Below are 15,215 nucleotides of genomic sequence, written 5' to 3' on the forward strand. Positions count from 1 at the left end.
AGAATAATCTAAACCCCTGTGAAATATATTTTCCATAACCAAAAATATTGTATTTTCAGCTGTTTAAAGCTGGTGTACAAAACTGAAAGTAAAAGACAGACACAAAGAATGAATGTTGGAAACACAAGTGGTTCTGAGCTTATGCCAATATTACACAGGTAAGCTAACAGTTACATACATAAGGAATGAAGACGGGCTCTATCTAAGCTACTGTGTCCTTTTGTTTTGCTGGGCACCTACTGACCAATGTTATTAAGATTATTTTTCAATGACATGCATTTAAAATAAAGGTTTAAGGAAATACATGCATGCACCACATTACTACAAGACAAAACGACTCAGACAAGCCTGATGGACTTGTAAGTATAGAAGCAAAGTTTGCTTTCATTTTTTTTATTTTATTAAAAACATGAAAAGGTTGCGTAATGGGATAATGTCTTACTGTGGTGTGTGAAAAATCCAATAATTTACCTTGTATACTGTACAAATCACATTATTTTGGAAGCACCTCCTCTAAGGGCATGAATTAGGCTGTTTGAAAATGTTTTGAATGCTAAGCAACCTGCCTACACATAGTTTGAAGTACAATACCAACATAGCTATTGTAGTAGGTCAACGCTGTGTGCTGGAAATTCTTGGTAGAGTGTTGGTGGAATAGGCATTGTGGTGCTCATGTGAATTTCCTTTCTTTTTAATAATAACTGAAATATCGCATTTACATAAGTATTCAGACAATTTACTCAGTACTTTGTTGAAGCACCTTTGACAGTGATTACAGCCTCAAGTCTTCTTGGATATGACACTACAAGCTTGGCACACCTGTATTTGGGGAGTTTCTCCCATTCTTTTCTGCAGATCCTCTCAAGCTCTGTCAGGCTGGATGGGGAGCGTCGCTAAACAGCTATTTTCAGGTCTCTCCAGAGATGTTTCATCGCGTTCAATTCTGGGCTCTGGCTGGGCCACTCAAGGACATTCAGAGACCTGCCCCGAAGCCACTCCTGCGTTTCATTGGCTGTGTGCTTAGGGTCATTCCCCTGTTGGAATGTCAACCTTTGCCCCAGTCTGAGGTCCTGATCGCTCTGGAGCAGGTTTTCCTCAAGGATCTCTCTGTACTGTTGCTCCATTTATCTTTCCCTCGATCCTGACTAGTCTCACAGTCCCAGGATTCACAAGATTCTCTGGTCTGATGAAACCAAATGATTGAGCTCTTTTGCCAGAATGCCAAATGCCACGTCTGGCGGAAACCTGGCACCATCCCTACGGTGAAGCATGGTGGTGGCAGCGTCATGCTTGGGGATGTTTTTCAGCTGCATCCTTTAGGTGTCTTTTGGAAAACTCCAAGCGGGCTGTTATGTGCCTTTTACTGAGGAGTGGCTTCCATCTGGCCACTCTACCATAGAATCCTGAGTGATGGAGTGCTGTAAAGATGGTTGTCCTTCTGGGAGGTTCTCCCATCTCCCCAAGGAACTCTGGAGCTCTGTCAGAGTGACCATTGGGTTCTTGGTCACCCTCCCTGACCAAGACCCTTCTCGCCTGATTGCTCAGTTCGGCCAGCTCTAGGAAGAGTCTTGGTGGTTCCAAACTTCTTAAATGTAAGAATGATGGAGGCCACTGTGTTCTTGGGGACCATCAATGCTGCATAAATGTTTTGGTTCCCTTCCCCAGATCTGTGCCTCGACACAATCCGGTCTCGGAGCTCTACGGATAATTCTCTGACATGCACTGTCAACTGTGAGACCTTATATAGACTGGTGTGTGCCTTTCCAAATCATGTCCAATCAATTGAATTTACCACAGGTGGAATCCAATCAAGTTGTAGAAACATCTCAAGTATGATCAATGGAAACAGGATGCACCTGAACTCAATTTGAGACTCATAAAGGGTCTGAATAATTATGTAAATAAGGTCTGTTTTTATTTTTTAACAAATTTGCAAAAATGTATTTAAAAAACAGTTTTTGCTTTGTGATATCGGGGTAGTGTGTGTAGATGGATTAAAATATACCATTTCATCAACTTAAAGAAAAGTCTGCAATGTAACAAAATGTGGAAAAGGGGAAGGGGTCTGAATACTTTCCAAATGCACTGTATATCCATAAAAATGATGCCAGCTGATTCATGATTTGAACTGGCTGAGAATAGCTGCCTGCCTGTCTGTCTCGTCCCGATACGACACATTCATTACTATGGGACAGCTGGAGGTCCAATATGAGCTCCTAAAATCACACAAAAAAACTGGATGTTCTTAGTCCACAACAACCCTTAAACCACATCAGGAGACCACTTTGAGGTCTGGGAATAATCTAAGAAATGTCTATTTTTGTGAGTAGTTATTCTTTACAGTAATTCAAGTGTGCACCAGCCAGAGACCACTGGTGAGCAATATTTCTGTAGCGCTCATGTGATTGCAGAGTTTGCGAAACAAATGGCTACTGAATTGACGCAAACAATCATGAGGCATAGGCTACTTTGAAGTTAACATTTAACTGAGAAGGTTTTTGGGAAAGCCTTTCCATCTCTACCAGAAGGTTAGGATTAGAAGCATTGCTAAGGGCTAAAGTGTAGACATATGCACACAAACAACAGAGAGATAAGGATCAACCTAGAGGAAACCTGTTTTACATTTGGATGCATGTACCTGTCACTCTGTGGGAGCCCTTTTTTCAACGGCATGCATGGTTTTATAACCTAGGGCCTTTGTAGGACTATGTACTTTGGCTTTCATCCAAACTATAAACATGAGAGAGAAAGGAGAGAGACAGACAGACAGACAGACAGACACATGCACACAAACAGAGGAGGGGACAGAGACAGAGAGAGCGGGAAAGAGAGAGAGACAGACACATGCACACAAACAGAGAAGGGGACAGAGACAGAGAGAGCGGGAAAGAGAGAGAGACAGACAGACAGACAGACAGACACATGCACACAAACAGAGAAGGGGACAGAGACAGAGAGAGCGGGAAAGAGAGAGAGACAGATACAAAAAAAGAGTTGAGAATGTGAAGCATGCATAACAGCTAAATAGCACCCTCGAGTGTCTTGAGGGGCCCTCCATTCGGGGCTGAGAGAATCATAGAACAAACACGACAAAGACACACACACACGTCTGCACTGCAGTCGGCAGAACAGGGCTGCTGTGAGTGACCTTCCACATTGACGGTCTTGCCCATGGGAGAGATAGGCACAGGGAACTCTCAACCTGATTAATAATAAAGACCAGGGCCTGGTTTCCCAAAAGTTCACCGTTATATCCCAGAGCTGTCTCCAAAAACAATCGTTACAAAGGTTGCACTTAAAGACCCTTGTTATTTACCTCAGACCAATCGTAGAACAGCTAAGTTAGATGCTTTTTGCGTTACTTTATTCACAGATCTCCATTAAACAAAGAATCAAGAGGTTGATCTGTCTCCCTGTGACCGCCGAGAATTCCAGAGCCAAGTTGACTTCAAAATTGTCTTCGCAATTGTTACAAACCCAGGATAAAAATATGCTTCAAATGAAAATTGAGATGACTGCATTAAAAGAAAAATACAGTATAGGCTACATCCAATTATACATGCATACTACATGACCTAAAGTATCTGGACAACTGCTCATTTATATGGGCATTTATATGGAGTTGGTCCCCCCTTTGCTGCTGTAACAGCCTCCACTCTTCTGGGAAGGCTTTCCACTAGATGTTGGAACATTGCTGCTGGGATTTGCTTCCATTCAGCCACAAGAGCATTAGTGAGGTCGAGCACTGATGTTAGGCGAATAGACCTGGCTCGCAAGTCCGTGTTCCAATTCATCCCAAAGGTGTTCGGCGGGGTTGAGGTCAGGGCTGTGTGCAGGCCAGTCAAGTTCTTCCACACCGATCTTGACAAACAATGTCTGTATGGACCTCGTTTTGTGCAGTCATTGTCATGCTGAAACAGGGTCTTCCACAAACTGTTGTCACAAAGTTGGAAGCACAGAATCATCTAGAATGTCATTGTGTGCTGTAGCGTTAACATTTCCCTTCAATTGGAACTAATGAGCCTGAACCATGAAAAACTGCCCCAGACCATTATTCCTCCTCCAACAAACTCTACAGTTGGCACTACGCATTGAGGACGGTAGCGTTCTCCTAGTATCCACCAAACCCAGATTCGTCAGTCGGACTGACAGATGGTGAAGCGTGATTCATCACTTCCACTGCCCCAGAGTCCAATGGCAGCGAGCTTTACACCATTCTAGCCAATGCTTAGCATTGTGCATGGGGATCTTAGGCTTGTGTGCGACTGTTCGGCCCCGGAAACCCATTTCATTTAACTCCCGACTAACAGTTAATGTACTAATGTTGCTTCCAGAGGCAGTTTGGAACTTGGCGGGGGGGTGTTGCAACCGAGGACAGACGATTTTTACACAATACGCCCTTCAAGCCCTCTGTGGTCCCGTTCGGGGAGCTTGTGTGGCCTACCACTTTGCGGCAGAGCGGTTGTTCCTCCTAGACGTTTCCACTTATAATATATGCCATTTAGCAGACGCTTTTATCCAAAGCGACTTACAGTCATGTGTGCATACATTCTACGTATGGGTGGTCCCGGGAATCGAACCCACTACCCTGGCGTTACAAGCGCCATGCTCTACCAACTGAGCTACAGACCAACTCTTCACAATAACAGCACTTACAGTTGACTGGGGCAACTCTAGCAGGGCAGAAATTTGACAAACTTGTTTGTTGGAAAGGTGGCGTCCTAGGACTGTGCTACATTGAAAGTTACTGAGCTCTTCAGTAAGGCCATTCTACTGCCAATGTTTTATTATGGAGATTGCATGGCTTGGTGCTCGATTTTATACACCTGTCAGCAACGGTGTGGCTGAAATAGCCGAATCCACTAATTTGAAGGGGTGTCCACATACTATTGTATTTATAGTGATTCAATCACATTGGAATACATTTCATGATAATTAAATGTAGTTATATTTAGTAATTGTCGGCTACTGTCTGAAAATGTTGCCTCAATATATTTCATGATGTGTAACAAGTACACAATGATGTGCCAAATCTTGATTGAATGCATTTTTATAGGTTAATTATAGGGCAATGCTTATAACTATTAGAATAAGCTGCCTCGATATTTGCAGCCATATGAGATATCTCTCTGGAAGCTGTTCCGTCGTCAGTATTGTGGAATAATTGGAATGTTATGGTAAGATTTTATTGGAGTAAGCTGATCTGAGAGCAGCGTTGCTTTTCTTTCGGTCCTATCAGTATCGACACGTCGTGACGCACTTAGCAAATGTTCTCCCAGCTTAGTGTTTTGTGAAAGGCATGTTACATATTCGGCAGTTCTAGAAACGATGCATCATTAAAACACTCGTAAGCCTAAATTTCATCGCTATCAGGAAACTGGGACGCTAGATTTCAATCACACCCACCACTACAATGTTTACACTGTGTCTTTGTTTACAAACTAGGAACCACACACACTTCTTATCCTACCAAGTTTGACCATGGGATAAAGGCCTACTGTAAAAACTAACACGGGATCAATTTATTTGAGCATCTAATGGCCATATTTACATAATACAGTGCCTTGCAAAAGTATTCATCCCCCTTGACATTTTTCCTATTTTGTTGCATTACAACCCGTAATTTAAATGGATATTTATTTGGATTTCAAGTAATGGACATACACAAAAGTCTAAATTTTAAAAACTTGCTTCAGGGGGGGAAATGGGGAAAGTGGTGCGTGCATATGTATTCACCTCCTTTGCTATGATTCCCCTAAATAAGCCCCTAAACAACCAATTACCTCCAGAAGTCACAGAATTAAATAAAGTCCACCTGTGTGCAATCTAAGTGTCACATGATCTCAGTATACAGTTGACATCTCTAGATTACATACACCTTAGCCAAATACATTTAAACTCAGTTTTTCCTAGTACAAATTCCCTGTTTTAGGTCAGTTAGGATCACCACTTTATTTTAAGAATGTGAAATGTCAGAATAATAGTAGAGAGAATGATTTATTTCAGCTTTTATTTATTTCATTACATTCCCAGTGGGTCAGAAGTTTACATACACTCAATTAGTATTTGGTAGCATTGCCTTTCAATTGTTTGACTTGGCTCAAACGTTTCAGTAGCCTTCCACAAGCTTTCCACAATAGGTTGGGTGAATTTTGGCCCATTCCTCCTGACAGAGCTGCTGTAACTGAGGCAGGTTTGCAGGCTTGTGTCTCTGCTTGCACATGCTTTTTCAGTATTGCCCACAAATGTTCTATGGGATTGAGGTCAGGACTTTGTGATGGCCACTCCAATACCTTGACTTTGTTATCCTTAAGCCATTTTGCCACAACGTTGGAAGTATGCTTGGGGCTTGGGGACCCTTTTGCGACCAAGCTTTAACTTCCTGACTGATGTCGTGAGATGTTGCTTCAATATATCCACATATTTTCCCATCCTCATGATGCCATCTATTTTGTGAAGTGCACCAGTCCCTCCTGCAGCAAAGCAACCCCACAACATGATGCTGCCACCCCCGTGCTTCACGGTTGGGATGGTGTTCTTCAGCTTGCAAGCATCCCCTTTTTCCTACAAACATAACGATGGTCATTATGGCCAAACAGTTATATTTCTGTTTCATCAGGCCAGTGGACATTTCTCCAAGAAGTACAATTTGCAAACCATAGTCTGGCTTTTTATGGCAGTTTTGGAGCAGTGGCTTCTTCCTTGCTGAGCGGCCTATCAGGTTATGTCGATATAGGACTCATTTTACTGTGGATATAGATACTTTTGTACCCGTTTCCTCCAGCATCTTCACAGGGTCCTTTGCTGTTGTGCTGGGATTAAGTTGCACTTTTCGCACCAAAGTACATTCATCTCTAGGAGACACTCCTTCCTGAGTGGTATGACGGCTGCGTGTTCCCATAGTGTTTATACTTGCGTACTATTGTTTGTACAGATGAACGTGGTACCTTCAGGCATTTGGAAATTGCTCCAAAGGGTGAACCAGACTTGTGGAAGTCTACAATTGTTTTTCTGAGGTCTTGGCTGATTTCTTTTGACTTTACCATGATGTCAAGCAAATAGGCACTGAGTTTGAAGATAGGCCTTGAAATACATCCATAGGTACACCTCCAATTGACTCAAATTATGTCAATTAGCCTATCAGAAGCTTCTAAAGCCATGATATAATTTTCTGGAATTTTCCAAGCTGTTTATAAAGGCAAAGTCAACTTAGTGTATGTAAACTTCTGACCCACTGGAATTGTGAATTATAAGTGAAATAATATGTCTGTAAACAATTGTTGGAAAAATGACTTGTGTCATGCACAAAGTAGATGTTCTAACCAACTTGCCAAAACTATAGTTTGTTAACAAGAAATGTGTGGAGTGGTTGATACATTTGTTTTAATGACTCCAACCTAAGTGTATGTGAACTTCCGACTTCAACTGTATATATATATACACACACCTGTTCTGAAAGGCCCCAGAGTCTGCAACACCACAAAGCAAGGGGCACCACCAAGCAAGCGGCACCATGAAGACCAAGGAGCTCGCCAAACAGGTCAGGGACAAAGTTGTAGAGAAGTACAGATCAGGGTTGGGTTATCAAAAATATTGGAAACTTTGAACTTCCCACGGAACACCACTAAATCCATTATTCAAAAATGGAAAGAATATGGCACCACAACTAACCTGCCAAGAGATGGCCGCCCACCAAAACTCACAGATCAGGCAAGGAGGGCATTAATCAGAGGCAACAAAGAGACCAAAGATAACCCTGAAGGAGCTGCAAAGCTCCACAGCGGTGATTGGAGTATCTGTCCATAGGACCACTTTAAGCAGTATACTCCACAGAGCTGGGCTTTATGGAAGAGTGGCAAGAAAAAAGCCATTGCTTAAAGAAAAAAATAAGCAAACATGTTTGGTGTTCACCAAAAGGCATGTGGGAGACTCCCCAAACATATGGAAGAAGGTACTCTTGTCAGATGAGACTAAAATTGAGCTTTTTGGCCATCAAGGAAAACGTTATGTCTGTCGCAAACCCAACACGTTGCATCACCCCGAGAACAACATCCCCACAGTGAAGCATGGTGGTGGCAGGATCATGCTGTGGGATTCTTTCATCGTAGGGACTGAGAAACTGGTCTGAATTGAAGGAATGATGGATGGCGCTAAATACATGGAAATTCTTGAGGGAAACCTGTTTCAGTCTTCCAGAGATTTGAGACTGGGATGGAGGTTCACCTTCCAGCAGGACAATGACCCTAAGCATACTGCTGAAGCAACACTTGAGTAGTTCAAGGGGAAACATTTAAATGTCTTGGAATGGCCTAGTCAAAGCCCAGAACTCAATCCAATTGAAAAACTGTGGTATGACTTAAAGATTGCTGTACACCAGCAGAACCCATCCCACTTGAAGGAGCTGGAGCAGTTTTGCCTTGAAGAATGGGCAAAAATCCCAGAGGCTCGACATACCCCAAGAGACTTGCAGCTGTAATTGTTGCAAAAGGTGGCTCTACAAAGTATTGACTTGGGGGGGAGAATAGTTATACACGCTCAAGTGTTTTTTGTTTTTGTCATATTTCTTGTGTTTTACAAAAGAAATATTTTGCATCGAATGATACAAACCCCCCAAAAATCCATTTCAATTCCAGGTTGTAAGGCAACAAAATAGGAAAAATGCCAAGGGGGTGAATACTTTCACAAGCCACTGTATTTTGCATCTGTGCAAAATGTGTACCAGGGTTGGGGTTGATTCTATTTTGATTCAGTAAATTCAGGAAGTGATTTGAAATTCAAATTCAATAATTGAAAAATCAAATGCCCTATATATATGGGTTAGTCGATTAGGCCTACTTCTCATCTGACAAAAGAGCTGTTCATTCTGTGACAGATTTAGGTCTTGGCCTATTTGGTAACTGGGCCCCTTAACAAGGTTGGCTGATTAGGAAGACAGCTTCCGGTGTCGGATGAGAGCAATTGCATGTCTGCCAAACAGTGGTTTATTTGGGCTCTTGGCTGGACAACATTACTGCAGCATTCCTGTGTAAAGTAGGCCACTGCACTGTGTCTGTCTACACCTGATGACAACTTGGGAGCCGAGCGGTTCATATGAGATACCGTTTAGATACAGACAATAAGAAGATGGACACACAGACAGACCATAGAAACACACGCACAAATCACAAAACATTGGATCAGATTGCAAAGCCATTACTCTATTGTTCATGTGTAAATTAGGTGATTGCTTTTTCTGTCTATATACACCCGATGACAAATTTGAGCCAGGTGTTTTGTGTGAGATGATGTTTCAATAGCCTACATACAAAGACAGACATTAAGACACACATACAATTTTGGATCTAATTGCAATGCTTTCCAGCACTGCCCATACACACTTGCAATTTCCCTGAGAATAGTGTGCCCAGTGTGTGTATAGCATCAGTGCTCTGATACTGAGGAAGGTGACCACTGCTGATGTCATTCTGTACCATCAGAACACCATTATAAGAGAGACAGTGAGCACGGTTACATGCGCACACAACAATGAAATTATTGTGGATTGTCAGGTTAATATAATAGTTAGTTTAAAAAGTTCACATGGTTTGCAAGAAGGATTTCCATAATAATCCTGTTTACATCTGAAATCAAGCTACTGATGGGATTTTGATAAACTTGAAAACGAATTATAAGATGCATACTTCACTCGCGGGTAAAAGGCGTTGCATGGTAAATCTGTCGTCTGCATTGGCCGTGCAGCGTTTACGGTAATGTGGCCTCTACAGAAGTCAGGGTATTCATACTTCTTGCGCTTTATGGAGCAGTGCAGAACTGTTGTGAAGGAAGTTGTCAAGGAAGTTAGTTTGTGTTTATACAGAAACTTATGCCAACCAGTCATGTCAATGTGGAGCTTTACGGAACCCTCCTTATTGGTACAAAATTTGAGCAGTTACCGGAGGTCATTTTGGCCCCTGCATGACTCCGGAGACTCTGCAATTGCGTCACACCATCCTTATGGCGTCTCCGACATTTTCGGATCAAGCAAAAAATGGCTTTAAGAGCGAAGTTTGCGCTAACGTTACCTGGTGCTGGCAAATGCGCAGATCAAATACACCACTGGAACGCCGAATAAGTTCATTCAAAAGATTGCTCAGAAAACAGGTGTTTAATTCGGCGTATACTTACTTCGATTATGACCTTATGCCGATTAAGATAAGCATGACTAATGTCATAATCAGTTTAATATCAAATTATTAGTGTGCATGTTAATGTACTTAGTAAGATACCAAACACATACACTCACACAGCATAGGGACGCCGAAACCAGTGAACACCAGCTATCACATATAAGTGAGCTATAATAATGTTATAAGGAATTATGGTTGCCCAACATTTTCAGCTGTCAAAAGAAAAAACAAAGCTTGCTACTCACTTGTCATAACTCAGTCAGTCAAAGGAACTGACAACACCAATGCCACACTTGGCCAGCATACACAAGTTGTTAGCCAGCATGATATTAGCTAACCAACCAACTACCTACAGTATGGCACCCATTTTAATACCGGTCGGTCACTAACTAGCCGACATTCCAGAGAAGTAACAAATTAATTGCTTAAAGCTGCCAGCATTAGTCACGTATATTATTGGTAAACACAGACGGTTAGAATAAACGATGGATCTGTCAACCAAAATGCAACAGTTAACCAATTATCTAGCTCGCTAGCATGCTATCTCCCCATGCCCATTGCATATTGTTGTTAGCTAGGTACTGTACGAAGCTACTTACACATCGATAGTCGTCAGAATCTGTATTAAAGAAAATACAGCGTCTACTGTCGTTATTTAATGGAATTATATTGTTACTATCCATTTTTTTTTTACAATTTGCTAGCAATGTTTTGATGTTTGGACGTCGCTACACATCATGTGAAATGTGATGACATCAACTTCCTAGCTAGCTACAGTGCACGGCTAAGGACAAACAGAATGGACGCTACAAACGCAAAGTGATCTTCTTCTTTGGTATTATGTCGTTCGAACATTTTGTTTGTTCATGCCGCCACCTACTGTGCGGTAGTGTGTGGTCGACACGTCACAATTGGACATTTTTGTGTTACAAAAATAAAAGGAAGGGAGAAAAGGAAACAATTGTACCACTCACCCTACACCTATATACCACTATTTTATAAACACTTAAATTCACCACCCCATTCCACTACCTTGACCCTAACTGATTAACCAACAGTGCAGTTCAAGAAGAGTTAAGAAAATATTTACCAAATAAACTAAAGTAAAAAATAATGAAAAGTAACACAATAAAATAACAATAACGAGGCTATATACAGGGGGTACCAGTACAGAGTCAGTGTGCAGGGGTACAGGTTATTTGAGGTCATTTGTACATGCAGGTAGGGGTGAAGTGGCTATGCATAGATAATGGCAGCAGTGTACAAAACAAATGAAGGGGGATCAATGTAAATAGTCTGGTGGCCATTTTATTAACTGTTCAGCAGTCTTATGGCTTGGGGATAGAAGCTGTTAAGGAACCTTTTGGTCCTAGACTTAGCACTCCGGTACCGCTCGCTGTGCGATAGCAAAGAAAACAGTCTATGACTTGGGTGACTGGAGTCTCTGACAATTTTATGGGCTTTACTCTGACACCGCCTATTATATAGGTCCTGGATGGCAGGATGCTTGGTCCCAGTTATGTACAGGGCCGTACGCACTACTCTCTCAGATCCCGAGCAGTTGCCATTCCAGGTAGTGAAACAACCAGTCAGGATGCTCTCGATGGTGCAGCTGTAGAACTTTTTGAGGATCTGGGGACCCATACCAAATCTTTTCAGTCTCCTGAGGGGGAAAAGGTTTTGTCGTGCCCTCTTCATGACTTTCTTGGTGTGTTTGGAACATGATAGTTCGTTGGTGGTGTGGACACCAAGGAGCTTGAAACTCTCAAACCGTTTCACTACAGCCCCGTCGATGTTAATGGGGGCCTGTTTAGCCCGTCTTTTCCTGTAGTCCACGACCAGCCCCTTTGTCTTGCTCACGTTGAGGGAGAGGTTGTTATCCTGGCACCACACTGCCAGTTCTAAAGTCCTCCTCCCCATAGGCTGTCTCATCGTTGTCGGTGATTAGGCCTACCACTGTTGTGTCACAAGCAAACTTAATGGCAACCATGGCAATGAATGCTAAGAACTTAAATACAGTTAATTTTATCTTTGAAACATTTAATTGAAATACTGTAGAATTCCATTCATTCCTATGGATGACGACTCCTACTGAGGAGTGCCAATATGACTAACAGGTAGCTTCAAAGCCTCTCAATGACCAATACATAGCATCAGAAATCCAGGGTTTATACACTGTACTTTATTGGTAATGACCCTCAAGATGAGATTCTCTCTTCTTATGCAGACTTTAGCTAACCCTTTCACATTCAATTATACTTGTCAGTAAGATGTATGTCTATCTTTGTGCATGTGCAAGAGGTAAAGGCTGGTGGCCAGCCAGGCATATGGCAATGTTGTAAATATTGAGGTTGTAAATCTTGAACCAACTTATCTGGTTTTTGAATGCAAACTTCCTCCACACTTTCTCATTTTAAAATACAGTAAAACCGGATACTTTACTTAAATGTACCATGCTATTCTACTTCAGGCTAACCTCACATTCACCTAACTGGATATTACCATGTAATTAACCTTGAAATGATTTCCTTCAAATGAATTCCTTCCTTGTCCCTTGAAATGCAAAACACCCTTCAAAGTGTAGGCCATTTTTAGGACCTGCCAGTGCTGTAGCAACTGCTACATTTGACAGAAGAGGTGAGATAGCTGCGAGCCAATAATAACAAGTTGTTATCATTATCACTGAAGATGTTTTCAAAACGAAATACATACATTTTATTATCAAACACAAACAGACCCATTTAGCTATACCTTTGGCCTGAAAAGGGATAGGTGACAGAGAAGTGACCAAATGATGAGGAATCCAGAGGAAAGCAAAAGCCACATGTTGCAACACTAATTAGATAGATAGTAGGAGGACGAATACTGTGGGGGTGTGACTGCTGTAAAGGCACAGGATGTCTTCAGGTATTTGCCAATGGGTAAGAGGTGTTGCTCTCGGTATCTAGACTTAAACTGGTTCTGTTCTGTTCAGTGCTATTGTGCTTCACCACAATGGAATCTGCTGTAGGGGTGGGACTCGGAAACAGAGTTGGTGCTGACCTCATGCCAAAGACATTTTCTGAAACCTGTAATGTAGATTCAGTCATTCGATATGCAGCAGTCCTCTGTGTTTTTGTATATGAGTATGTACTGTATGTATGTAAGTACAAGGTAATATTGTCAGTTTATGATTGATTTAGTTTCGTTTTTTTGTGTAATAAGGTCTGTGTTTGTCAGTAATAGGTGTCCCTTTGTATGTGTTTGTGTGTGTGTATGTCTCTGTGTGTGTGTGTGTGTGTGTGTGTGTGTGTGTGTGTGTGTGTGTGTGTGTGTGTGTGTGTGTGTGTGTGTGTGTGTGTGTGTGTGTGTGTGTGTGTGTGTGTGTGTGTGTGTGTGTGTGTGTGAAATGTGGGAAATGTGGGAAATGTGTGTAGAGAGGCTCATTGTTGCCACTAAGCCCCAGCTGTACCCATCACCAATGATGGCTTCAGAGCTTCAGAGACTGTCACACCCTAGGAACGATGAGGCAACACTGACATGCCTCTGTCTCAGTTTCCTAGAGATGAGGTTACAATGGGACAACACAGAAGAAACAAACACACTACACAGACACCACGCACACACACCTACATTCCTCCTCGCCTCTCACTCAGTGACGTCTGCTCCCTAACAAATTTGTAGCACATAATATTGAATATCCCATGACTGTAATGCTGCGTTATAACGTGAAGTGTATTTGCAGTAAAAGCATGTTAGGTGTGGGACAATAAACGTAATGATCAAATTGATCAGTATGCTCGGAAAGTATTCAGACCCCTTGACTTTTTCCACATTTTGTTACGTTACAGCCTTATTCTAAAATGGATTAAATTACATTTATTCCTCATCAATCTACACACAATACCGCATAATGTGTAAGCGAAAACAGGTTTGTAGACATTTTTGGTGAATTCAATTGTTTGGACATTATTTAGAAATGCACAAACCTGTCTATATAAGGTCCCACAGTTGACAGTGCACGTCAAAGCAAAAACCTAAGCCATGAGGTCGAAGGAATTGTCTGTAGAGCTCAGAGATAGGATTGTGTCGAGGCACAGATCTGGGGAAGTGTACCAAAACATGTCTGCAGCATTGAAGGTCCCCAAGAACACAGTGGCCTCCATCATTCTTAAATGGAAGAAGTTTGGAACCACCAAGACTCTTCCTAGAGCTGGCTGTCCGGCCAAATTGAGCAATCGGGGGAGAAGGGCCTTGGTCAGGGAGGTGACCAAGAACCCGATGGTCACTCTGACAGAACTCTAGAGTACCTCTGTGGAGATTGGAGAAACTTCCAAAAGGACAACCATCTCTGCAGCACTCCACCAATCAGGCCTTTTCTGTAGAGTGTCCAGATGGAAGCCACTCCTCAGTAATAGGCACATGACAGCCAGCACCTAAAGACTCTTAGATCATGAGAAACATTATTCTCTGGTCTGATGAAACCAATATTTAACTCTTTGGTCTGTATCCCAAGCGTCATGTCTGGAGGAAACCTGGCACCATTCCTGCGGTGAAGCATGGTGGTGTGAGCATCATGCTGTGGAGATGTTTTTCAGCGGCAGGGATTGGGAGACTAGTCAGGATTAAGGATTGAGGGAAAGAGCCCGGACTTGAACCCGATCAAACATCTCTGGAGAGACCTGAAAATAGCTGTGCAGCGACGCTTCTCCTCCAACCTGACAGAGCTTGAGAGAATCTGCAGAAAGGAATGGGAGAAACTCCCCAAATACATTTGTGCCAAGCTTGTAGCTTTATACCCAAGAAGATTTAAGGCTCTAATCGCTGCCAAAGGTGCTTCAACAAAGTCCTGAGTAAAGGGTCTGAATACAAATGTAAATGTGATATTTCAGTTGTTTTTTACCCCAAAATCTGAAAACCACTTTTTGCTTTGTCATTATGGGGTATTGTGTGTAGATTGAATAGGGGGAAAAACTATTGAATCCATTTTAGAATAAGGCTGTAACATCACAAAAGGTGGAAAGGGTCAAGGGGTCTGAATACTTTCCGAATGCACTGTAGAGACAAACA

General features: G+C 42.2%; 1 protein-coding gene across 7 annotated transcripts in view; it reads right to left on the reverse strand.

Annotated features, from left to right (window-relative positions):
* si:dkey-100n23.5 (cyclic AMP receptor-like protein A) overlaps nucleotides 1-10,956 on the reverse strand; it is a 143,157-nt gene extending 132,201 nt beyond the window's left edge. For 5 of the 7 annotated variants that reach the window (XM_052522296.1, XM_052522297.1, XM_052522295.1 and 2 more), the window contains exon 1: nucleotides 10,766-10,956. In XM_052522296.1, coding sequence (XP_052378256.1) covers nucleotides 10,766-10,849 — 84 coding nt within the window. In that variant the 5' untranslated portion in view covers nucleotides 10,850-10,956. Of the gene's footprint in view, nucleotides 1-9,680; nucleotides 10,153-10,411; nucleotides 10,590-10,765 lie in introns of those variants that run through there. The other 2 variants (XM_052522299.1, XM_052522298.1) reach the window with 2 other exon arrangements.
* Nucleotides 10,957-15,215: the final 4,259 nt, after the last annotated feature.

This window comes from Oncorhynchus keta, chromosome 7 (assembly GCF_023373465.1).
Source record: "Oncorhynchus keta strain PuntledgeMale-10-30-2019 chromosome 7, Oket_V2, whole genome shotgun sequence".
Taxonomy (NCBI): Eukaryota; Metazoa; Chordata; class Actinopteri; order Salmoniformes; family Salmonidae; genus Oncorhynchus; species Oncorhynchus keta.